This window comes from Taudactylus pleione, unplaced genomic scaffold (assembly GCF_031769625.1).
Source record: "Taudactylus pleione unplaced genomic scaffold, aTauple2 ptg000053l, whole genome shotgun sequence".
In the NCBI taxonomy this organism is placed as follows: domain Eukaryota; kingdom Metazoa; phylum Chordata; class Amphibia; order Anura; family Myobatrachidae; genus Taudactylus; species Taudactylus pleione.
Genome location: NW_028284455.1, coordinates 33,365,799 through 33,392,755, shown reverse-complemented (window position 1 = coordinate 33,392,755; position 26,957 = coordinate 33,365,799). Strand labels below are relative to the sequence as shown.

At 45.0% G+C, this 26,957-nt stretch overlaps 1 protein-coding gene across 1 annotated transcript in view; it reads left to right on the top strand.

Moving 5' to 3' along the window:
* GASK1A (golgi associated kinase 1A) overlaps positions 1 to 20,468 on the top strand; it is a 47,930-nt gene extending 27,462 nt beyond the window's left edge. Inside the window, exons 3-5 of the mRNA XM_088463722.1 lie at positions 5,451 to 5,573; positions 14,951 to 15,054; positions 18,505 to 20,468. Coding sequence (XP_088319848.1) covers positions 5,451 to 5,573; positions 14,951 to 15,054; positions 18,505 to 18,709 — 432 coding nt within the window. The 3' untranslated portion in view covers positions 18,710 to 20,468. The remainder of the gene's footprint in view (positions 1 to 5,450; positions 5,574 to 14,950; positions 15,055 to 18,504) is intronic.
* The last annotated feature ends 6,489 nt before the right edge of the window (positions 20,469 to 26,957 follow it).

Below are 26,957 nucleotides of genomic sequence, written 5' to 3'. Positions count from 1 at the left end.
CAGTTCTCTGTTAGCTCTTCTGAAAACTTGGGCCCTGGGCATATTTCAGGATATTGCGATATATAATGAGTAAAGGCCCCCATACATCAGCAATCGATTGTGGCAATTCTGCAATTTGCAGATGATTGTGTAAAAAAATCTGCAAAGTATGGGGTTCACAGATCACAGAGTTCAACCAAAAAGTGATTGGAATTGGTAAATCAGGTTGTTCAACGTTTTGAATTTCACAGATCCATTGGGGCTGTAGATCGCTAGTGTATGGAGATGATCAGCAGATTTGCGGACCGTTATTAACAAAAGGATGAGTCTTTCAAGATCTGTTTGCTGAAAATGATCTGCGAATCACTGAAAAAGATCTGTAATATATGGACGTAGAAATCCCAAGATTGGGCAACAAATCTTCAAATTGTCCAATTGTGGTTTCAGGGCCCGATTCAGAGCTGAACACTCTGACCAGAGCGCTCGCTCTGAATCAGGGCCCTCCTACCTTTTTTTGGAGCGTCCTCATGGACGCTCGCATAGCTGTGGGTTACCACCCACAGCTATAGCGAGCGTCCATGATGATGGTCGCGATGGTCTGGACCATCGCGACCATCGGGCTGGCAATGGAGACCCTGCGGTAGGGTCTCGCTGCCACAAGTCCTGGAGTGATTTTGGCTCTATCAGAGCCAAAATCACTCCCACTGACATCACTAGTGGGGACCTAAATTCATCAAGCTCCGAAAATACAATATATTCGCAGCTTGAAAGCGGGAACATTAGCCATCTTCCCATGGCGTTTATTCACGCACCCAGTCCAGGGTTGTGAAGAGGGATCATTCGGATTCCTCCGCCACTGCCCGGCTTCTTCCTCCGGGGCTTTGTGTGCCTGCGTGAACCCTAGTTAAAAAGAAGGTTCTGGGACAGAGCTAGCAATAAAATTCTGTCTTGACGATTAAGCAGCTTTCCGCTCAATTTAGAATTTGGCATTCGCCAAATCATTCCTTTACCGGTGAGTTCAGTCGGAGCATATGCTGGTTTTTACAGCTGCCCATTAACCCCTCTGCTACCAGGATTACAGTAAGGCAGTCCAGCGCAGTCAGAGAGAGCTGGCCAGATTCAACATCTCGGACTGGCTGAAGACAGAAGACATCTCTCCGTCCAAGGTAAGTAGAATTGATATATTTTTTCATTTATCTTTCTAATCTCCGGTCCCACATGTACCTGTCATCTCGAAAGGGCACGGCGGAGCAGGAGAACAGGGGAGAGATCTGCAAAGATCCCTCTCCCAGGTGAAGAACGGAGGAAATGTCTCTTCTAATGCCATCTGAAATTGTTGTTAGTTTAGTGAGGCTACCTCCGAAATTTTTTCACAGTTGAATTATGTTAATCTGGACTTTTCTCGCATTTCCCATTAAAGGTAAAGCTATGCAAATGTTAGGGAATGGAAGAGTTCTTTTACGAAATCTCCTCCAAAAACCCTGTGTTAACTCTAAATAAAACTTAAATAATGTGAAAATATCTATTTTCACATTATTTTAGTAAATAAGTTATTGATAAATTTGCCTCTTGTTTATTTTGTTCCCAAACATGGCATGTTCATCTTGGAGAACCATGAAATGTAGAACTCACTGTCTGCGTCTTCCGACACAGCTTCACTGTCCACGGCTGCGTGAAAGACCGCCCCTCCTGAGTAACCTGTGGGTTATTCAGATGGCTGATATTTACAGTCATCTGATGGCAGTGTCCTCAAACTCAGCAGCAGATCATTGAAGGAGGCAGCAGCCGTCTATTTACACAAAGTGCCTCCTGCGGGAGTAGCATATTTTAGCATTTTGGATGCAGCAGTGATGCTAAAAGCGTACAACTCTGAATCAGGCCCATAGTCCCAATAAAGCAGTGTATAGCAGTCCAGGCTCAGACCTGTAGCTCTGGTGGGCTGCTGTATCAGTGCTCAACACCACATCTGGTGTGGTGCAGTATTTAATGAGCTATTTACACTTGCAGTAGACATTGACCAGTTCTGGAGACCTGATGGGGAAATAATGATCAATGGCCTAGATGACTTGGCTCCCCAACAGTTCAGGTTTTAGAGATATCCATGGCTGAGCACAGGTGACTTAACTAGTACCTCAGTCAATTTGATTTAACCACCTGTGCTCAATCATGGATATCTCTAAAACCTGAACTGTTGGGAAGCCTTGAGGACTGCATTTGGGAACCTCTGGTATACACTCTCATTATAAATTTCAGATCTTTTAATATGGCTATTCTACATCTGGCTTCACCCCTCTCTGCAATAATTCTTCCCTCTTAGGTACTCTCTCTTCCATCAATAGCAGGGCTCATAGGCAAGCTTTCTCTCTTTGGTTGCACTGCCTCTCATTCCCCAGCTGCTCTGATTTAATGGGTGGTGAGTCTGGCGATTTCCGTGCCTCCTTACTCCTCAGCTACATTCCTATCCTTCTCTCTCTCTCTCTGGCATCATGCTGCTCACTTTCACAATTCCTCAATTCTATTACAATGTCATTGTCTATACCAAATAGTGAAATTTGCTTCACAGATGTACGAAACAGGTGAATATCAGAAAACACACACAAATATTTAGAGAGATTTATGCTTCGATTTGCATATATTGCTTCTACTATGAATCGCAACTGTTGGATTATCGTCAGAGAAGGCCAATCATTCCTAAACTGTATTTCTGTAGGGCGTTAACAGAATAATTGTTAGAATGTGTGAGCATCTAATGGACACGTATTTCAGATTCTGGCAGTAAAAACAGTTACAGTAGGTTTAAAAAATGTTTGTCATGTTCTGGATCCAAGTCCTTCAACCAGTCACAGCTTGCCTGAATAGAATTCATAGTTCAGTAACAGCTGGAGCGCTTCAGGTTGCCAAACACTGATTTAGTTGTAGGAAACTAAATCTACAACACAAATTGATCCAAGGTAAAACAGTGTTCTGGAGGGGGAGATACAAATGGACACTTGGGGGGAAATGGAATAGAGTCAGAGTTTTAGTGCGACTATGGACTCGCATCAATTCTCAGCGAGTATGATGCAAGTTTGATCTTAAAGTCACGCTATCTAATAGCTTGTAAAATGTAGTGTGTGAGAGTGTAAGAAATGTGAGTCCATGTGAGTTTTTCTGTGTGAAAACTCGCATCTTGTAATGTGAGTTTCATTACAAGGTGCGAGTATAGTGGAAGCCTGCACAGTGAGAACCGTGTAGGCTTCTGTGTTTAAAAGTGTGGGAAAGTGTTACAAAATTTTAAACAAATGACAGGGGGTCCCCCCCAAAAGCACAATCAGCACCAGGTTGTGTGGTCCTTGTTGTGAAAAAAGATATAGGGGGTCCCCTGTATTTTCATCAAACAGAACTCTAGTACATCCAGCGAGTGCAAACTCCCATATTTTTTGCCGAAAACTCGCACCTTTTTCAGAGTCTCACTCTATTACATTTCCCCATGATATTCTTAGTTCAAGCTGCAGGCAATGCTGATTGAAAGTTGTGAAAATAGAGATTATTGATCTCTCTGATGAATTGGATTCCAGTATACAGACAAGTTCCTCAACACTTTGTAGTCTGTGAAAATTGCCTATTGCTTGAAAGGTTAAAATGTCCCATATGCTGTGTAGAGCATTCTTGCGTACAAGTCCAAGAGACTCTGAAATTTCAATGAGTTCTCCCAGGCTCCAAACACCCTTCTGATTCCCATCCACTTCTCCACTGGTTTCCATCAACTTTCCCATTGAACTGAGCAAAGCAGGGCACGATTCACATCAATACCTTCTTCCCAATACTGTGAATCATCACACCACAGCTGCCGCACTTGCCCTTTGGACCTCCCTTCTGAGATCTCCAGGAGGAGAGCGCTAAAAAGTCTATAAGTGTGCTGTAGAGATCAGGGGTTGATATTTTCACAAACTTCAACTGTAGTCACAGCTCAATCTGGGCATCCATTAGCATAAAATGTGAGCCTGTGTGTCTCTGCCCTCAGGCCTTATTCACACCACAAATTTGAAAAAACTTTCTAAACAGAACACATCCTGTGAAAATACTGCAGACATTGGCAATATCATTTAAAAATGCAGATTAGACTAACCCCTGAGCAGGTGAAAAGTTTGGGAAAATCCCTATTTTAAGATAAAAATGTTGGGACTTGGTTCAGAACTCCTGGGGACCCTCCCTCCCTCAAATGATTAATTAGGCACATAAAAGATTTTAATTAGCTTAATTTAGCAAATAGTACATGTCACTTTGGGGGCAATATTCTGCAAAAAGCAGAATAATGGGTTAAATTATGTGGAACAGTATATGGGGGTGCTATATTGATGGGGCAGGTGTTTTTAGGCTTGCAGGTGGGATTTACAGGGGTGTTAAATGGGCTTAAATTGACCAAAAAATCAAATTGCACACATTTTTATGCACCCCAAATCAATCCAAAGCATTTAATTTGCTGAAAACACTTGTTTTCTATTTTTTTTTACTGTTAATAAAAAATGCAACAATTTGCCATTTGACACATTGTAAGAGCCTCAATTACTTGCTTTTGGTCACTAATAGACTTCTGTACTGTTATCCAATGTTAGTTTGCACTTTTTGGGGGTACAGGCTGATTTCCCAATTTCTCCCCACACACTTTGTTTTGCGAATGGGTCACTGCCCAAGTAACATCCAGTCAGTAAACCACTGACGTAACAGCCAAGTACCACAATGTTGCTGAAACAGGCACATCAGAATGTACTTGTTGTACATTGTCGGTTTTGTTGACCAATAACACTACTGAGTCCCACTCTGTGAGTATAAACATAAAGTGGCAGTTACATTAGCTATGGAACAAAAATACTAGTAGATTGGAAAAGCCTATTTTGGTGTGATGAATCTGTATGGGAGCAGCAGGATATAACAAAGCACGTGTCCATGCATTTACCTACTGTATGTCACTGATGCAGTCTGTTGGTGCTTGAATGTCTCTGCTATATGAACATTGTTGCTTATCAGATAAATCCTTTCTTGGCAGTATTGAATAAATGGCCTTTTTCAGTAGAATACTGCATACCCTACATGGTATGAAAATATCTGAATGGTTCCATGAATATCACAAATACATTTAGCTTAATGCAGTGGTCTTCCCAGTTACAAAATTTAAATACAATTGACAACCTATGGGATGAAATTAGCCAAGCTTAGTAGAACAACACTAACTGATAATTTGCAACAATTATGGTACGTTGAGTCCATACTGAAGCTCTATGAATCCAGATTGATGTGCGGATAATTAGGGAGCAACTTGCTGCTAACAACTGGGGGGGTGTACAGTAGCTATCAGGAAGTGGCTGTTCACTAAAAAGATGACTAAAATGTGGAGTTTTAAAATTAAAGTTTAAAGTTTTTTTCTACTGAAAAGAAGATAAAGAACAGGCTCCTCTTGTACCAGTTTACATTTTCATGTGATCATTACACAGGTTCAGGATCGACTAGACAGATACTGCTGTGGATATAACCCGGACCCCATGGAGCCATGTGTGGAAGAGCTGCTGCATGACAAATGTCGCAACCCTAAGGAACTTGTTTTAGTGCATATCCTGGTAGGTGTTTATAAAGCACACTTCTTATTGGCAGATCTGCATTGTACCTGCAGTGCAGATAGAGTACATTTACTGCTGAAGATGCTACCTCCCGCAAAAAAACTTTGCTCTGTTTCCACAACCATGTTTCTGTGAAAGACAAGCCCACATCCAAAGTCACTGACTTATATCTATAAATAAGCTGTCCCAGCAGCAATGCATGCTTTTACCTTTGTCTGTTTACTCATAACAAGCTAATGTGACAACAGTGCAGAAGGTTTGCATTGTTATACACTGACGTGCGGTGAGGTCAATGGCTGGGGAGGCATACATGGAGATTGGTCTGAGTGCTGGGAACCTGTCTCACCCCCTACTCACTGTAAAGGTGCCTACACACATGGCAATATTTTACCCGATCTGGCCGATTCCGATGCAACGGAATGACAGATCGTGTAAAATATGCCCAAATCGTGAATCCCCACTCACGATCACTATGCGATGCACGTCCCCGCAGTTCGCACATCGCATCTTCAGATCTGCCGCGCCGTAGGGCAGATCTGACAATCTCAAGTCACGATGCACTGGATAGTTTAGGAGGCATGATAGATCGTGTGTCAAATTGGCAGCTTTCTCAGACCAAATCGTGCCCACGACTGCCGGGGAGAGTTCAGAGGGAAATCATACACATCGTGGGATTATGAGCACATCGCTGTGTGTGTAGGCACCTTTACTCTTCCCTCACTACACTAAGTTTCAGTGTCCATTGATTCTCCTACTTGCATCACTGTGTCTTCTCTTGCTGCTGCTGACTGAGCTCCGATCTCTAAACACTTCAATGCAGTTCCTGGTCACATGACAATCACCTACCTGCATCACTGTGTCTTCTCTTCTGGGAGCCGACAAAGCTCCGATCTCTGTGTCACATGACACATCCAAGGTGTCACACCCCCATACTCAGAGGCAGGGGAGTAGCGTGGAAACATGTCACCTGGAGAAAGTGCATGTCTTAGCACCTTCCCCCCCCCTGTACTGAACTGTGCAAGTGGGGTATGGCCAGCCTGTGGGGGAATACTGAAGTGAAGAGAAAACAGTAAACAGAGGCAGTATCGGGTTGGGCGTTGAGGTCCCATTGGGGGAAAAGAATGCTTCGGTGATGCACTATCTGACATTAAGGGGTAGCTCCTTTGCCACTGCTTTATTTATGTATAGCACCTAGGATCTGACTTTTGCTCCTTTGAATCATTGTTATTAGTCAATAGATGAGATTGTATTATATATTCTGATCATGTAACTTAAATTGACAGAGTACATGTACTAGAGTGAAATTCCACAGGGTGCACAGCTTATGACTGCAGTTACTGCCCCAAGCAGCTTTCACTGGAGTGGGAACACCTATGGGAAGCTCCCTTCTTAACTATGCTCCTATTGTGCAATTTTACATTGCACCTATATTAATGTGAGTACTACTAACCATATTCTGTCTACCACCATTATTATTATTTCAGATCTCCTAATATTTTCCTTTCAAATAGACCGCTTTACTTTAAATAGCAAAGCAGTGACTTTGTTTAATCTAATACCTTATAATTGGAGTTTAGGATTTTACCTCGGATGTGTAACTATTAAGTCCATTGAAGCACAATGAATGAATGAATGAAGAGAAGGAGGGAGGGGATTAAAGAGGAGAGGAGAAAAGAAAGTGCGGATCATAGAGGGGAAGTGACAGAGGCCAATAAGAAAGGCGCAGGGAAGGACTAAGCTAATCAGAGAGGCCCGGTGACAGAAGCCAATAAGAAAGGAGAGGGGACGGACAAAGAGTCGATCAGAGAGAGATGGTGACAGAAGCCAATAAGAAAGGAGTGGACAGGGGCAAAGAACCGATCACAGGGTAGAGAGTGGAGGGAATTAAAGAGGTGAGAAGTGAATGTAATCAATCTGACAGGAAGGGGGAGGTGACAGAAGATGATCACAGAGGAGGGAGGTCCGGAGGGGAGACAATCTGGGCAGCTTGAGGGAGCATGAAATGTAGAAACGGATCTCAGATCCGTAACTTATGTAGGATCTAGAGCAAACAAACAGAGATAAAACTAACAGGTGGCCGTCATTCTGTGTAGTGCCCTATGAATTCCGGAACCCTGGATGGCACCCTTTGTCCATTTTGGCACCGGGAGCTCATGCTCCACTGGAACCATCATTGCTACACCCCTGCTCAGAGGCATACCTCTATTAGCTCTCTTTCTGTGCAGCTTAGTGCCTGTGGTGTGGCCTCTCCCCCAGCTCTGCAAGTATGATCTGACTATACAGAAATGAGGCTGAGCTGTTGCTGTCTCATCTCTCATCTCCCTGCAGTCCCAGGGATCTCCACAAAGCTGGTGAGTGTTAGCTATAAAAATGATTACAATAAACAAAGAAGATGTTTATAAGTTACAAATAACTTATTTGTATTATTCTAACCATTTTTATATCAAATCTCCACCTCCCCTGACTGCACGTCCCTGTTGTTATCCCATTCCCTTTGCTTTCAGTGTATACAGCAGTGTACCATGCACTTTCAGTATCTTCATTGTGCAAATTCTTATTTAGTATGGTTATGTTAATAGAATTGATACCGAAATAAAATAATCACTTAGCAGTTTTATGTATATGAAGAGATAATGTGCATGGAGTTTTAAAACAAGTATTTATGCCTTAGATTTTACTTTAAACAATTCAAAGAACTGTCATACCAACAGAATAGTTCTGGCTGTGACAACATATGAACTAACATGTCAGGGTATATTTACTAAAGTGAGAGTTTTTTGGTTGCTATGGGAAACATCTCCACTTCTATAAACCTGCATTTTAGTAAATATGCACGGTATTCAGGGGCGGATTGGGAATTGAAAGTGGCCCTGTAAAATCTGAAAAAGAGGCCCCGTGTGCGCGCGCCAAAAAATGGGCGTGGCCTCACGGAAAAGGGTGTGGCCTCACGGAAAGGGGTGTGGCCTCACATGATATGCCATGCCTGCAAGCCACTCCCTGCCATTTTTTTCATGCTGGGGGCATACTCGCCGCTCGAGGAGCTGATGTGCATGCCCACAGCCCCTCTTTCAAGTGAATAAACACAGCATGTGAATGAGCATTTTCTTACCTATATGATTTCTCTGCAACGGGGAACCTCTGAAGAAATTGATCCTTGACAAGCTGTGTCTAAAGTCGGTAGTCACTATTCATGCAGGAGATTACATGGTCTGGAAACCACCTGTTTGTGTAGCAATAAAGCCAATGTCACCATCATGCAACAGTAGTTCAACTAGATAATACTTAAGGACCTATTCATCATCACTTAATTTCTACAGAAGCAAGTGAAAATTAACATGTTCACCTGCAATTGTAGAAATTAAGTTATCAAGCCATGCATCAAGATGGTACAGCAGGAGATATCAGGCCATCCTCTTGCGGAATGGCCCGCTGACCCCATACAATAGTATGGCAACAGAATTTATCAAGCTCCGAAAATGCAATAATTTCGGAGCTTGACTGCAGGGAAACAGGTCCGGGTTGTGAAGAGGGATCCTTTTGGATCCCTCCCCCCCGTCCGGCTCCTTCTGCCGGACGTCAGGGCTCTTGTGCGCATGCGTGACATGTAGATCACTCATGTTCACTTGTCTCACTGCTCCGAAATGAGCAGGGAAACACTTCAGGGAGACAGCTGATTTTTGGATCAGCTGTCTCCGTGCCGGAGCAATGATGAATTGCTCTGGCGCTCGCAGCGAGATGGAATGTTAATTATCCGGGTCCGTTCAGACCCTGATAATTAACATAATGAATAGGCCCCATAGTAACAGAAGTTTTTGGGCAGGACAAATGTGAGTTTCCCTTACCAAACAAATTTATATTAATAAAATATATTTGTTAATTTGGTACCATTTGCATCGGTGATATGGTTTCATTTGAATTGTTGTCTTACTGAAGATTACTGTCCGTCCCCGAGTCTTTTCTTCTATTAATACCAGCAGTCCTATCGTCCTCTGTGTGTCTCCTGCACAATCGCCTTGGTGTCTCCAGCCCATCCCCCCTGTGTGTCTCTAGTCTATAGTGTCAGCCCCCCCTCTGTGTGTCTCTAGTCTATAGTGTCAGCCCCCCCTCTGTGTGTCTCTAGTCTATAGCGTCAGCCCTCCCCTCTGTGTGTCTCTAGTCTATAGTGTCAGCCCCCCCCTCTGTGTGTCTCTAGTCTATAGTGTCAGCCCCCCTCTGTGTGTTTCTGGTTTATAGTGTCAGCCCCCCCCCTCTGTGTGTTTCTAGTCTATAGTGTCAGCCCCCCCCTCTGTGTGTTTCTAGTCTATAGTGTCAGCCCCCCCCTCTTCTGTGTGTTTCTAGTCTATAGTGTCAGCCCCCCCTCTGTGTGTCTCTAGTCTATAGTGTCAGCCCTCCCCTCTGTGTGTTTCTAGTTTATAGTGTCAGCCCCCCCTCTGTGTGTCTCTAGTCTATAGTGTCAACCCCCCCCCTGTGTGTCTCTAGTCTATAGCGCCAGCCCCTCCCTCTGTGTGTTTGTAGTCTATAGTGTCAGACACCCCTCTGTGTGTTTCTAGTCTATAGTGTCAGCCCCCCCCTCTGTGTGTTTCTAGTCTATAGTGTCAGCCCTCCCCCCTCTGTGTGTCTCTCTAGTCTATAGTGTCGGCCCCCCCCTCTGTGTGTTTCTAGTCTATAGTGTCAGCCTCCCCTCTGTGTGTTTCTAGTCTATAGCATCAGCCCTCCCCTCTGTGTGTTTCTAGTCTATAGTGTCAGCCCCCCCCGGGTGTCTCTAGTCTATAGCGTCAGCCCTCCCCTCTGTGTGTTTCTAGTTTATAGTGTCAGCCCCCCCTGTGTCTCTAGTCTATAGTGTCAGCCCCCCCCTGTGTGTCTCTAGTCTATAGTGTCAGCCCTCCCCTCTGTGTGTTTCTAGTTTATAGTGTCAGCCCCCCCCCTCTGTGTGTTTCTAGTCTATAGTGTCAGCCCTCCCCCCTCTGTGTGTCTCTAGTCTATAGTGTCGCCCCCCCCCTCTGTGTGTTTCTAGTCTATAGTGTCAGCCCCCCCTCTGTGTGTTTCTAGTCTATAGCGTCAGCCCCCCCCCTGTGTGTCTCTAGTTTATAGTGTCAGCCCTCCCCTCTGTGTGTTTCTAGTCTATAGCGTCAGCCCCCCCCCTGTGTGTCTCTAGTCTATAGCGTCAGCTCTCCACTCTGTGTGTTTCTAGTCTATAGCGTCAGCCCTCCCCTCTGTGTGTTTCTAGTTTATAGTGTCAGCCCCCCCCTGTGTGTCTCTAGTCTATAGTGTCAGCCCCCCTCTGTGTGTTTCGTGTTTATAGTGTCAGCCCCCCCCCCTGTGTGTCTCTAGTCTATAGTGTCAGGCCCCCCCTGTGTGTCTCTAGTCTATAGCGTCAGCCCCCCCCTCTGTGTGTCTCTAGTCTATAGTGTCAGCTCCCCCCTGTGTGTCTCTAGTCTATAGCGTCAGCCCTCCCCTCTGTGTGTCTCTAGTCTATAGCGTCAGCCCTCCCCTCTGTGTGTCTCTAGTATATAGAGTGTCAGCTCCCCCCTCTGTGTGTTTCTAGTCTATAGTGTCAGCCCCCCCCTGTGTGTCTCTAGTCTATAGCGTCAGCCCTCCCCTCTGTGTGTCTCTAGTCTATAGTGTCAGCCCCCCCCTGTGTGTCTCTAGTCTATAGTGTCAGCCCCCCCGTGTGTCTCTAGTCTATAGTGTCAGCCCCCCCTGTGTGTCTCTAGTCTATAGCGTCAGCCCTCCCCTCTGTGTGTTTCTAGTCTATAGCGTCAGCACTCCCCTGTGTGTTTCTAGTCTATAGCGTCAGCCCTCCCCCCCTGTGTGTCTCTAGTCTATAGTGTCAGCCCCCCCTGTGTGTTTCTAGTTTATAGTGTCAGCTCCCCCCCGTGTGTCTCTAGTCTGTAGTGTCAGCCCCCCCCCTGTGTGTCTCTAGTCTATAGCGTCAGCCCCCCCTCTGTGTGTCTCTAGTCTATAGAGTCAGCCCCCCCTCTGTGTGTCTCTACTCTATAGTGTCAGCTCCCCCCTGTGTGTCTCTAGTCTATAGCGTCAGCCCTCCCCTCTGTGTGTCTCTAGTCTATAGTGTCAGCCCCCCCTCTGTGTGTCTCTAGTCTATAGTGTCAGGCCCCCCCCTGTGTGTCTCTAGTCTATAGTGTTAGCCCCCCCTGTGTGTCTCTAGTCTATAGTGTCAGTCCCCCCCCTGTGTGTCTCTAGTCTATAGCGTCAGCCCTCCCCTCTGTGTGTTTCTAGTTTATAGTGTCAGCTCCCCCCTGTGTGTCTCTAGTCTATAGTGTCAGCCCTCCCCCCTCTGTGTGTCTCTAGTCTATAGTGTCAGCCCCCCCCTGTGTGTCTCTAGTCTATAGCGTCAGCTCTCCCCTCTGTGTGTTTATAGTGTCAGCCCCCCCCCTGTGTGTCTCTAGTCTATAGTGTCAGCCCCCCCTCTGTGTGTTTCTAGTCTATAGTGTCAGCCCCCACCCCTGTGTGTCTCTAGTCTATAGTGTCAGCCCCCCCCTGTGTGTTTCTAGTTTCTAGTGTCAGCCCCCCCCTGTGTGTCTCTAGTCTATAGCGTCAGCCCTCCCCTCTGTGTGTTTCTAGTCTATAGCGTCCTCACTCCCCTGTGTGTTTCTAGTCTATAGCGTCAGCCCTCCCCCCCTGTGTGTCTCTAGTCTATAGTGTCAGCCCCCCCTGTGTGTTTCTAGTTTATAGTGTCAGCTCCCCCCCGTGTGTCTCTAGTCTGTAGTGTCAGCCCCCCCCCTGTGTGTCTCTAGTCTATAGCGTCAGCCCCCCCTCTGTGTGTCTCTAGTCTATAGAGTCAGCCCCCCCTCTGTGTGTCTCTACTCTATAGTGTCAGCTCCCCCCTGTGTGTCTCTAGTCTATAGCATCAGCCCTCCCCTCTGTGTGTCTCTAGTCTATAGTGTCAGCCCCCCCTCTGTGTGTCTCTAGTCTATAGTGTCAGCCCCCCCCTGTGTGTCTCTAGTCTATAGTGTTAGCCCCCCCTGTGTGTCTCTAGTCTATAGTGTCAGTCCCCCCCCTGTGTGTCTCTAGTCTATAGCGTCAGCCCTCCCCTCTGTGTGTTTCTAGTTTATAGTGTCAGCTCCCCCCTGTGTGTCTCTAGTCTATAGTGTCAGCCCTCCCCCCTCTGTGTGTCTCTAGTCTATAGTGTCAGCCCCCCCCTGTGTGTCTCTAGTCTATAGCGTCAGCCCTCCCCCCTCTGTGTGTCTCTCTAGTTTATAGTGTCAGCCCCCCCCTGTGTGTCTCTAGTCTATAGTGTCAGCCCCCCCTCTGTGTGTTTCTAGTCTATAGTGTCAGCCCCCACCCCTGTGTGTCTCTAGTCTATAGTGTCAGCCCCCCCCTGTGTGTTTCTAGTTTCTAGTGTCAGCCCCCCCCTGTGTGTCTCTAGTCTATAGCGTCAGCTCTCCCCTCTGTGTGTTTCTAGTTTATAGTGTCAGCCCCCCCCTGTGTGTCTCTAGTCTATAGTGTCAGCCCCCCCCCCCTGTGTGTCTCTAGTCTATAGCGTCAGCCCTCCCCTCTGTGTGTTTCTAGTTTATAGCGTCAGCTCTCCCCTCTGTGTGTTTCTAGTTTATAGTGTCAGCCCCCCCCCTGTGTGTCTCTAGTCTATAGTGTCAGCCCCCCCTCTGTGTGTTTCTAGTCTATAGTGTCAGCTCGCCATCTGTGGATCTCCATAATCTCAGCCCATCCCTCCCTGTGTGTTTTCCTCACTTACCTGAATCTTCTCTTCCTCCTAATGGTGGTTGAAGGCTCCTCACTGACAGCCTCTCTTCTTAAGCGCGCTCAGCGCTGACTTCACACGTGCAGAGTAGGGGAATAACATGATCCTAGCCCCTGCCCTCATGTCTGATTAATGCAGCAGCGCAGGCACAGGGAGGCCAAGCCTGTCATGGGGGAAAGGGAGCAGTCAGAGCTGAGTCGGAGCAGCTCCAGCTAGGAAGCCTCTCATGCCCCTCCCCCCTTAATCCGGCTCTGCTGCCGGACATCGTGGACCTGCTCTGCCCCAACACTGGTGTGTGTGTGTGTGTGTGGCATTGCGCAGTTGCAGTTCTGCTGGGTAGGTCCACTACTTGGGAGGACTCGCTTCTCGGCAGGACGCTCTGCTTGATGTTCTTTATCATGCAACAAAAATGGCACTGGTGACGCACTAAGTGGGCGTGGCCATATTTGACAATCGGCCCCACAGAGCAATCGGCCCACTGGGAATCATCCCGCTAAAAGTAACGGCCAATCCACCCCTGATCGTATTGTATATTTTACTCATACCACACAACTCATCTCGGGAATTGGAGACAGAATACTGCTGATAGTGGGCTTTGCTTTAAACAAAACATGAAATGAACTAGTGTCTTATATTCATATTTGCCTACTTTTGAAAAAGCATTTCAGGGAGACTGTGAAAGCAACACCTATGAGCGCGACAGTAAAGTGGGCGTGTACTGCTACATCTGAGAGGCGTGTCATAAGATTCACTTACATCCAAATGTCAATGAGCCCCAAAGCAGTTAGTAAAATCTATATGTATTGTGTTTTACACATTAGTGGCCACAAGAAACCTTATACGTAGCCATTGGGAGTATAGTGCCTTATAACCAATATATATTTCTGATTTCTTTCTTTCCACATGTATATAACGGAATGTAGTCAGGATGCCGGCGGTCGAAATGCCGACCTCCAGAATCCCAACACTGAAAACCCGGCATGGGACTAAAGATAGACGTCTAAATACTGATGCCTATCATTAGCCCCACGCCGAAATCCCGACACCCGGCATACGGAATGTAGGATAGCCAGGCGTTGCGATGTATTAGCCGGAAAGGGGGGGGAGGTTTAGGTCTAGGCACCCTCGGGGGGACTTCGAGTTAGGCACCCCCCGGGAGGGTTAGGTTTAGGCTAGGGGAAGGGGGGTTTAGGGTTAGCCACCACCGGGAAGAGGTTAGGGTTAGGCACCCCCGGGAAGGTTAGCTTAGGGTGCGGGGAGGCGGGGTTAGGTACTACCCCCCAAGTCTTAGGGTTGGGCACCCACAAGGGAGGCTTAGTGTTAGGGGGGGAGAGGGGAGGGTTAAATATACTTACCAGCAGGCATCGGGATTATGATGTGTCGGACTTCCAGGGTCGGGATTTCAACAGACGCCTTTTAAGCCGTCGGTATTTCATACCCAATCCGTATATAACAGCTACATAATGGGTGTATGGTGCAATGAGGGAGATTGCTAGACCCTTCAGGGAGTCAGGGAGATTGCTACTATTTCAGGGAGTCTTCTTGACAATCAGGGAGAGTTGGCAAGTATGCTTATATTACAGTTTTGAAGTTATTTATTACATATGAAAAACCTCTAAGATTTTTCAATACAAACCTCATGTTCGCTTTGTTTTTATAGGTACGCCATAGCAACCCTTCTAACTTAGTGTACATTGACAATGCTGGGAGACCAAACCATCCTGACAACAGTCTGAACTTTAGGCTTTTGCAAGGGATTGATGGGTAAGATGGATAATTATCTATTTCTGTTAACAGTAAATATAAGGCTGAAACAAGATGCTATTACCATGTTTTGTGATGTTGGGTGACAGCATTTCCTAACAAGCTGATATTTTCATGTCTCACTGTAATCAGGCAATGTTGTGTGGGAAGGCCACATAGACGTGTAAGGAGGCATACTGTGCAGCATTATGTCATATTTCTGTTGATGAGCGACAGGACAATTTTTGCTAAATAGCAGCATTCCCTATTTTCACTGCTTTTACTTTTACAACCTATTTAGTTGTTAATAATATTATGAATTGGGCTGGCAGAAGCTGCATCACCGTAACCCAGTGCAAAATACTCCTACCCTGTTATTGACACAGAGGAGAAGCAGCCACAAGCTTCACAGGTACAGAGATTTCTGGCTGCTGCTATGATAGTTATTGGCTGACAATCAATTTTGGGGCCTCTCGCCAACCAGTGGGCAGCTAGGTCACTAACCACTTTTCCTTAGTGACTGCACACACAAATATAAAGTTTTTATTGTATTTCTGAGGATCCCTTCTCAGCCAGTCACTGTAAAGACTCTCTCTCTTCAAGGACAGGACACCTTGCTGTCAGGGCGTTGTTCTCTGAGACCCGCTGCAGAACACACAAAGGCCTCACACTTGAGTCTCTACTAAGCTCCTTCTTAAACTGTCTCCTCAGCTACTTGTGGATTGCACTCTCCTGGGACAGACCACTTGTTCGTCTCCAGCTGGTCCTAGGTTTCACACCCTACCTCTCACGGGACACACACTTTCTCTCTATGAAACATTTGGTTGTAACAGACAGCAGAGCATGTTACTTTGCAGAACTTGTTCCCGTTATAGAGAGCATCATATTGTTAATAGTTTCTTATTTCTGTAAATATTTTAGCTGAGGTAACTGTTATTTATTAGGTGCACCTTAAGTTTTTAAGTTCTTGAAACAGGGCGCCATGACAGCTTCTGTTGGACACTAGAGGCTAGATTTATTAATAAGGACAGTTTTGCATGGGGTTTAGAAACCAATGGGATCCACCTCGGATTGCCGGCAGGTTCATGGTTAAAACCACTGTATATACTAAATTGCATTCTGACCTTCTAAACTAGGGTTGAGCAATAAGCCGCCCCCCAGCTGCTGTACAACTACACATCCCAGCATTTACTGCCAAAGTTTTGCTATTTGGTCATGCTAAAACTGTTGCAAGTCATGCTGGGATGTGTAGTTCAACAACAGCTGGAGGGCCACTTATTGCCCACCCCTGTTCTAAACTGATCCAGACATTTTCTAAACCCCAATCCTACAAAAAAACAAGTCCCCTCATTTACAAAAAAACAGCCTTGTGCTGATAGCACTAAGCTATTCCCCACACCCCTGGACTGTGGGTGTGGTGGTAATAATAGTTTAATAATATAATGAATATATGGTCATATTAATATTGTGCAATACAGGTCCCACTGGAACCTGTAAAAAAATATTCTAAAAAAAAAGACTATATACACACAAAAAGTAATTTATTAAATGAATACACCCCACACACCCCTCGTTCTACATTTGATTACTCCTTATGGATGGTATCTTGAATCCAAGTAGGCATCCACAAACTTGAATGACAAAAACATATACATAGCCAAACACATACCTCATTGGGTCCCGTTGCAAATGATAGGTTACAGGCTTTCATGCCATAGAAAATAATGTTCACATTCTCTTGCCAATCAGAGCGCTCTCATTCATTTCAATGGTATGACCAGCTGTAACCTGTTATTCGCTATGGTACCTACAGTGTACCAGAAGCAGGAAATACATCATTGCGTCAAAGAGCCGCCGAGAGCTGAATGGGGCCCGGGTACTGGGGGGTCAAATCAGCAGCTGTCCCGAGCCCCCAATGAGCCCCTCCAACAAACCTGGGCTGGGTAATCACGGGGAGTTGTCAAAACCACAGTAGAATTAGTAGGACATTTTCTTACCTCTCTAATAAAGAGAGAAGAATGGATTTATGGCATCAGATTTGTGGATATTCTCACTCATCCATTAGCTAAACACCTGTTTCCTTAAAACACACTCCACCATGGGGTTAATTCAGAGGTGTATGCAGTCACGGTGGCGGCTACATTTTGGCGGTTTCACATCTGTGACTACATGCTAATGCTGCTTCATAGTCCTCTCCTGGCGTACATCCATGCATATGAAAGTGCAAGGACTGAGACGCCGATTATGGGCATCTGTAATATTACCTGGTGCGTTTTTAGACACCACCAATGGTCGCATCATCAGAACTGTCACCAGCACTATGGCAAATGCATTAGCACGCCCACTATGTCTTGGCAGGCAATCACTTTGTGTATGCAGACACCCAGAGCCGTAACTAGACTTTTTGGTGTTTTTGGTGCCCCCCTCATTTTTCAAAGGGACATAATGCACCCAAAAAAGGGAAATGGCCTCGTGGGGAAGGGCCAGGGAAGAGATAGGAGAGGCCAGGAGATGGTGGGGATGAAATAAGAGGAAGTTACAAGCAAGAATGATAATAAACAGGAATTTGACAGGCCCAAACAGCGCCCCCTGACCTGTGGTGCCCTGTGCGATGGCACTGGCCGCACTACCCTAGCTACGGCCCTGCAGACACCCACCAGCCATTTATAAGAAACCCACTTGCGCACGTCATCTCCTGGAAGTGCATGAAAACATTGGTACATCGAACACCATCGGATGCGATCGCAGCACTTGAGGTTGACTATACCCTGCCGCAAACACTGCGATCACTTCAGAGTGAAGTCCCACCAAGTGACGTGTACTATAACGCTGCCTGTTAATTATGCACGCCTCTGAAACGGCGTTGAAACACTCAGGCACGCCTGCGTTCGCACCTCCACACCCCAGTTTCCAGTGGCCAGCCCCTGTCACCACCCACAAATGGCTTCTCCTGTCACTCACTATGCTGGGCAGTCTATGCGCAGTGAGCGAATTCATCCCAATCTCTCTGAATGGTTCGCGCTCGCGCACTGTGATGCATACGTATATATATATGCATATATATTCTATAGTTATATGTGGTTATAAAGACAATAGTATATTACAATTTTATAAACATATTAGATATTCATACCTCCCAACATCTGTACCAAAAATCTGTACCGGCCCATGTTGGCATGTCCACGTGTCAAGGCTTCCAATTACTATACTGTGACCAGCCCAGTTCCCTTCCCTTTTAAAGACTTTTGAATGGGACTTATCTCTCCAATGGTCCAGGCCATTGGCACAATGCAGTCGGAAGGCAGGACAGAGCCCTCAAATCGGGACAGTCCAGTAGAAATTGGGACATTTGAGAGGTATGCATATATTAAACTTAAATTAAGTTAGTTCCTGGTAGTATTCATCTTTTAAATATACAGGATGATATCCAAGACCCACAAGCATTGATCTATATTTATTATGCTCTCTTAGGTTTCCTGGATCGGCTGTTCAAGTGGTAAAGTCGGGATGTTTACAGAACATGCTATTAAAGTCATTGCAAATTGACCACATATTTTGGAACAACCAAGGAGGCTTCCAAGGAGTGAAAAAATTAGTTGAAACCATTGTCCGGAGAGCAGAGATCCTTGTGAAGTACATAGACAAACACAATTTAACCCTTACCTCACATTCATAATGGTCTCTTACACACAAGAATTGGAATTTGATTTGCCTTGTTAACTGTGAAAATTCCTTGGCAGCCAGAACCGGACAAGTGGACAAATCTGAGATGTTTGCTTCAACAATGATTTGTGCAAGATAAAAAACTAGGAAGTTACAGTATGTTCAAATTGGTTTGGCTTTTATAGTAATAGAATAGTTTTTTTAATTAACTTGTTTTTTGGATATTAAACCTGTACTGCTCCACCATCAAAATAGAAGCTACAAGAACAGTAGTATCTCCCATCCAGAGAAGTGAATGGCCATATGGACAGTACACTACACACTAACATGCATGGCATTTCAGAACATTTATGGTGAATCCAATTAGCCATGGCCCACGAGCTTTACGGTGCGGCTTCGGCTTCCTGGTCAATTAGCGTTTTGCTTCAACTTTCATCTTCCGGAGGTGTGCTGCCTTGGGGCTAGTCATTGGCAGACTGTGAACGCAAATTAATTAGCTATGTGCACTTTACACTGAGATTTAAAGCTACACAGTAAAGCCCGTGGCTAATTGAATTACCCCCAAAGAGTGGAGTTGGCCAAAGTTTTTGTATATTGGGCCTGCAGTCCTCAACTGGGACAGGGCCTTGAGCTGCAAACCTCCACATCCTCCTTATCAGCACAATCGCTTTGTATTCATTCAAAAAGGAGTCCTGCATACAGACAGTTCTTCCACAGTTGCTCATTATACTACAGCACAGGTTCTCAAACTCGGTCCTTAGGACCCCAAACAGTGCATGTTTTCTCAGGTCTCCACACAGAATCGCAAGTGAAATAATTAGCTCCACCTGTGAATCTTTTAAAATGTGTCAGTGAGTAATGAATACACCTGTGCACCAGCTGGGTGACCTGGAAAACATGAACTGTGTGGGGTCCTGAGGACTGAGTTTGAGAACCACTGCACTGTAGCATGGTGCATCCCGTCCCCCTGACCAGGGACGGACTAAGAGAGAGGAGGGCCCGTGTGCAGCCTCTCTCGCACCAGAGTCTACTGCACCATGTTGCTGGTGATATCTGTGGCACTGATAGAGAGGTCAGTATTGTAAATGGGTGCAGGGTGCGCTTTCCCCCCTGCACAGCCTGCATCTATTATAGTTATGTCCAAGCCCCTGCAGCCAGCATTACCTAACCTGAGCAGCTCACCCACTAGTCCTGCAACCAGCACACAGAAATGGAAGAAAGTCAGGAATGCACCATTCTATTCCTATCCACATGAAAGTGATGGTCACAATGGCTGGGCAAACAGCAATCCAACAAAACCTGCTTAGGTTGGCATCCTGCAGGTTGCACTTTGCACACCCCGGTTGTAGAGAGGAAATCTAATAAATCTGAGCCAGAATTTAGCTTATCTTTGCTCATCCCCTTACACCATACTAACAACTTCATGAAAAAGATTCAAATATTGCAAAGCCTGTGCTATAACAGACTGCTTTTATATTATGTACTGTATAACAAATTTGGTACTGTAAATACCAGGTGCTGACAAGACTTATTTTTTATACCTGTCTGAATCCTGTGCATTTGTGTTTTCTTTCTGTCTAGTGAAAATAATTCTAAAGCATTTATCAGTTTTATGTGCTGTGCAAACTAATCTTTGCAATTGTTATGTGTTTTCTTTGTTGTTAACAGTCTTTTTGTGTCATTTGTATGTAGTCACAAAATTAACTGGCTTGTAAACAGGGTGATTTTAAGTATGCATCTGTAAGCTGGTATTTATAGATGCACATCACCTAAGTCCACTTTTGTTAAGTTTTTAATAAAGATAAAATGACATGTAAAAAGTATTTAAATGTCCATAACATCCCTCAGTAATGAGAAATATATATTGGGGTTATTTTATTATATTTATAATATTTTGGGAACATACATAAGGTTGTTGCAGTTGTTGAAACAATTTGCTTCCTTTACTTTATAATACTGTTATTTATTGGCACTAACACATATTTCTGTTCTTTTTATTTATAACATAATTTAGTTGACTTGATGTTTGACATAAGGTTAGAAAGTTTTACACTTTTTAGGTTTTGTTATTAAGGGGTAGATTTACTAAAGCTTACTACTAGCAACCAATCATTTTGTAGCTAACTTTTAGATTATACTAGATAAATGTTAGCTAGAATCTAATTGGTTACTAGGGGAAACATCTCCACTCTTCCTTTTTAGTAAATCTACCCATTTTATTTGAATTGCCAATTAATATACACATTTTAGAATTGCAGCAACTGGTGGTATGAGGAATTAATTTTAAATTACATTTTCCAGAACATGGACAAATGCTTCCATGTTGTTATGTAGGTATTGACACGAGATATATATTAGCCTATTGCAGTGATTCTCAAACTCGGTCCTCAGGACCCCACACAGGTCACGTTTTCCAGGTCACCCAGCAGGTGCACAAGTGTAGCCATTACTCACTGACACATTTTAAAAGATCCACAGGTGGAGCTAATTATTTCACTTATGAGGAAACCTAGAAAACACGCACTGTTTGGGGTCCTGAGGACCGAGTTTGAGAACCTGTGGCCTACTGGGATGGTGGTCACAATAGGTGCAGAGCGGATGTGAAAGTGACTTATGCACACAGAACAGTTCTTAACCAGGGTACTAGGTTTATTGGTATCAGCGGTACATGGTAATGCAGGGGTTAAAACACAGTGGTAGATGCAGGGACACAGTAGTGCAGTGGTTCTTAAACTGTGGCCTATGCCACCCTGGAGTACTAAGAGGGACTTGCAGGGGTGCCACGGGTGTGTGATCAGGTCCAAATCAAATTATTTATGGTCAATGTAATAGGCAAAACCAATGCTGGTGGCTGCCAGTTATAATATACAGTATGTGGACAAACAGAAGCACAACCCTGTCTACCACCACAGAACTGAAATTAAGGTTGACACATAAGCAAAATTTTCTTAATGTAATAATTTTCACAGAATTTCTTTATAGGACACTTTTGGCCTAGGGGGGGGGGGGGTCATGAATAAAATGCTGATACTTTCGTGCTCTGTGATTTGGTTTGGGAATGGTGGTGTTATGGTAACAACCTGGAGCGCACAGGGTCTTGAGAGACGTTGTAGTGCACCTGGTGAGCTATGCACCAACAGGCTGTGCACTTACTGTGGGGCTAGCAGGGTGCTTGGGCACCTAAGTGGTGGTGGTACAGCGAAGTCCTGTAGCTCTTTGGGCTGTAACAGATTCCGGTGCACTGGGACAGCATCCGCGGCCATAGGATAAAGGCATGTGGTGCATTTCGGAAGTCGGACCTCCTGTGAGAACCAGGACAGGTTTTATTACCGTGACGGAGGCAGTGCAGAGTGCTGCTCTCCCAACATTTTCAGATTGGTGGTTCTAACAGAAAACATTTCTTTAAGAAAACAGAATTCCAATTGTACTCCAAGCAACTTTATTACATCTTTTCCATAAGCATGACCTTGATTAGGCAACAAGGCTTAAGTCTCACACATTATACAATAATCACTACTTGTGGGGGACACAAAAGATGTTAACTAAAAAAATAGTTTGAGCAGTAATTTCTCAGGTATGAAAAGTAACAGTACCTTCCAATATCTCTATGTGTGTGGAAAAATTAGACAATCATAATTAAGTATACTCTAAATTAGGGATGTGCAGGCTCAGATAGGTTTGAGTTTGCACGCAGAGTTCAGATTTTTCCCTCCAAAAAGACGGAACTCAGAAAGAGGCAAAACGTCATCTTGCATGCACAAACATCATCATTCCTGGACAGTCCAGTCAGTCAGTTCTTGAAGTTGATGTGTTGGAATCAGAAAAAAAGGACAAGCATAAGAATCTGAGCGACTTTGACAAGTCCCTTGTCAGCAGTTCTGATGACTAGACAACTGGGTCAGAAAAACTGTAAAACCGCAGGTCTTGTGGGGTGTTCCCAGTATGCAGTGGTTAGTGCCTACCAAAAGTGGTCAAAGGATGGAAGGACAACTAGTGATGTGGCTACAGTGTCATGGACGCCCAAGACTCATCGATGTGCATGGGGAACAAAGGCCAGTCCATCTGGTCTCATTCCACAGAGGATCTACTGTAGCAGAAATTGCAGAAAAAGTTAATACGGGCTATGATAGAAAGGGGTCAGAACACACAATGGACCTGATTCAGACCTGCTTCCAAGCGGCCGCTCGCTCGTACGCGGCCGATGTTGTCAGACCGCGAATGCATACGCTTCGTTCTGCGCGTGCGTGAACTACCCGGAGCGATCGGAATTCGCTCACTCACCCAGCAAGACAGCCCAGTGTAATGAGTGACAGGAGAGACCATTTGTGGGTGGTAACAGGGGCAGGACACTAATAAAGGGGGAGTGGAGGTGCAAACGCAGATGTGCCTGAGTGTAGCAACGCCGTTTCAGAGGCGTGCATAATTATCAGCCAGCGTCATAGTACACGTCACCTGCCTGTTTTTTACACTGAAATCCTCACAGTGCTTGCGGTAAGATAAGGCAACCACAAGCGCTGCGAGCCCTTCCGATGGTCCTCGATGTACCAATGTTTTAATACACTTCCAGGAGATGACGTGCGCTAGTGGGCGTCTCTACATACGCTAATGGGCGTCTATAGTCACAAAGTGATCGCTCGCCAACACAAAGTGGGCGTGCTTATACCGTTCCGAGCGAGCGCCTGCCATGCCGTCACTTAGCCAAATTTGCATACGCTGGGTGCGAGCGATCGCATCTAGCGAGCAGCTCTGAATGAGCTCCAGTGTTCCTTGTTCTGCGGATACGTACCACGGGAGAATACCTCGAGATCCAAGAACAGTATCTGAGAAGGAATCCCAGTGACAGAAATAATCCACCCCTAATATTCCTAAGGCTCCTAATGAAAGTTGCAAGTTGTAATAAAAATCTAACCAATTTTGCAGCCATCTACGAGGTGGGAGCTGACTAAAAAGGGTCCCACATATCTGTAAATATTAAGGACACTGTAGATGTTATGGTCTGCCCCAGAGATTTCCCGGCAGCCATTACCAGTCCGGTGTTAGCGTTCTTACAAGTTTCACTCATCCTGTCATTCTTCGGTGATCCAGCATCTTGTATAGGCACATTCCATGAAACGCACATAACATACAGTAAATAATTTTCTTTAACATGAAGTAGGAGCATAATAGGATGTTGAGCATGTCAGCAAGCACTGACTATTTCAGAGACAACAGAAGCCCAACACAAATCTCTCTTTCTAGACCTACAGCCTGACCTGCACAAATGCCCAAATAACATCCATGTAGCCGACATGCAGCTTCAGACTGGCCAAAACTTTAAGCATTCACTTTATTCTCAATACTGACACATTTGCAAGGAAACAATAAACTGGACTTTTTGTTTACGTCATATGATGTAATCTGTAATTACAATTGTAGTGTTGACTGTGGACAAGCTGCCGATAGCAAAAGCCTGAGAGCCTACCCTAATAATTCCTGTACTGCCAATAGGCGGCAACCCCACAACAGTCTGCACTTGAAATTATAGACTAGTAGCTTATCCGGCATTGCCCCCTACTGATCGACAACACAGGAACCCTGTATGAAGAATTCTTCTTTAAAAAATCAAAAGAGAATCATCTCTCCTTAGGACCTGATACAGAGATGTACACTAACCCGATGTCTTATACTCTGCACGTGTGCAGGACCAGTTCTGCACATGTGCACGACACCACACGGAATTCCCCCACGCCTGATTGACAGGCAGAAGTGTTTGTGGGGCAGTGCGAGGACGGCCTGCGTTCCTAGGGGCTTGTCACCTCCATTTTCTGGGAGTGCTGAGGCCAGGTTCTGCATCCATGGGCGCAGAGCAGACTTCCGGAACTTGCAAGCCTCCAGGACCTGGTCAAGCTTTGGAAAGCTTCAGCTGCCGCAGGCTGGCCAATGGGACAGCAATCGCGACAGATGGTCGCGGTTGTTCAGATGGTGATCCCAGGCTGCAGCCTCAGTCCTCGGTCGCAGCTCTGGGACCATGTAGATGCAGCAAGGAGGTGTCTGTTTCATAAAGACACCTCCTGGTGAATTTGCATTGAGATGGCAGGAATTGCACAGCTGCTTGTGTGCGGCTCTGTAATTCTGTCCATTTCTGAATCAGACTCTTGGTCATTCCAAAAGGAAATATTATAATTAATGCAAATAAACGGCTGTAACTTCATACAATATAGCAGCAAAACTAATTAATCAAGTACTATCAGTGGGAGGTCAAGCCACAACACCTAGAAGAGATATGGCTCCTCATAGGTCTATGTGCGTCTGTGTCCAGCTCTACCTCAGCCACATTTCCGGAAAAAACGTAACCACAACTTAGCTCAGCATGCCTATTCTCAAGTGTAAGATGTGGCAAAATCTGAATGTGTGCGTATGCACATAAAACATACGTATGTCCAACACTACATGAGCCACTTAGAGCAGAGGTTCCCAAAACTCCGCCATCACAGTCCAGGTTTTAAGGATATCCATGCTTGAGCACAGGTAACTTTATTAGCACCTCAGTCAATTTGATTTAACCATCTGGGCTAAAGCATGGATATCCTCAAAACCTGGACTGTAATGGCAGAGTTTGGGAAACTCTGCCTTAGAGGTTTTCTATCCATTTTGGAACACAAATGGTACTGACTGCAGATACAGTGGCTGATACTTGTTAAAGCAGTTGACAGTTCCAGTTCTTCTGTGTCAATTATTTCACAAACTAGTTGAGAGCCACCACCCTTGATGCATTTTATGACATCAATGAAAATGTTAAAGACACAAACCCAACTCTATTATATATAAAATAAAATAAAAATATATAAAATAATGACATTAGGGATATTTCACATATGTATACAAAGCAGATATTACATAGCGGAACAGGATATGTTCAGTATCCTGACACATGGGATGCCGGCGCTTAGAATACCAGCGCCGGAATCCCAACACCTGTCAGAATTCTGGCGCCAGCATCCCGACCGCTGGCATCCCGAAGGTAAGTAGCCGGGTTGGGGGGAAGGTTAGGGGTTAGGTTTAGGCACTGGGGGGGGGGGGGAGTGTTACGGTTGGGCAGGGAGAGGGGGAGGGTTAGGATAATGACCGATAGGTGTCAGTATGCTAACCCTGTCGGGATGCCTGTGTCAGAATTTTGACCACCGGGCTTCCGAGCGCCAGTCGTCCCGTACCTGTTCCAGGTGAACAATACACTATGTGGCAGCTCAGGACAGCATAGTCAATGTGACACATTCAGTGCTATACACAAGATATAAAACAGAAAGAGTTTCTGACAAACCTCATCTCTATTAGACTATAGAAAGTGAGACAAGTGTTGCTTAAACCTGCACTTTGAAGGTATTAAAATTCAAAAAAGTATATAACTATTAATTACCTGTAAATGCATTGTTTCTATGTGGATGACAGGTAAAAGCAGGGGGAGGTGGAGCACTCTGCAACATACGTGATCCCATTCACTCCTCTTACATGCCATCTATTCATGTTTTCAGTTATTCCTCTGGGTCTTTCCCAAATTATGCAAAATGACTAATGCCAATAACTGGACCACATCCCAGACTTTTCCTGACCATTTTTTTTAAGTCCGAGATCAATGCTTTCCTGATTCTAAGGGGTATATTTATTAAAGTATGGGTTTTTAGAAGTGGAGATGTTGCCCACAGCAACCAATCACAACCAATAGCAATCAATCACAAATATTCATGTGGAATTCTGTATCTATCAGCCTGCATCTATCAGCCTAGTGACTTTCAGCTCTATTTCCTGTCCATTACTGCAAGATGCTGCACTGTCTCCTCTGGCTTCTTTGAATTAAGTTTCCATCCACTATTATACAATGTTGTATCATATGCCTTCCTTATTTCCACATAATAGCCACCTTACCTGCTGTTCATGCCTAGAACTGACCCTCAGGGCTTCAATCTATTTGGCTTTTGCAAATCTAGCCCCTTGCCCCATGAGGTCTTGACATTCTGCTATTTGTGTGTCATCATTAGTCCTGACAATCATCTATTCATGTGCCATTCTGAGTCCTAAAATTCTGCTAACAATTTGCAATCCTTAACTCCTGTTGCTCTGCTACCAATGTGTAATCATCAATTCCTGTTATTCTGCTATCAGTGTATAATCCTTGGCTAATATAACTCTTCTACCAGCATGCAGTACTTAGATCATGTAACTCTGCTGTCTGTGTACAACTCTGACACACATCTCCAGCCTAAAGGACTCTCCAGCCATAATCAAAT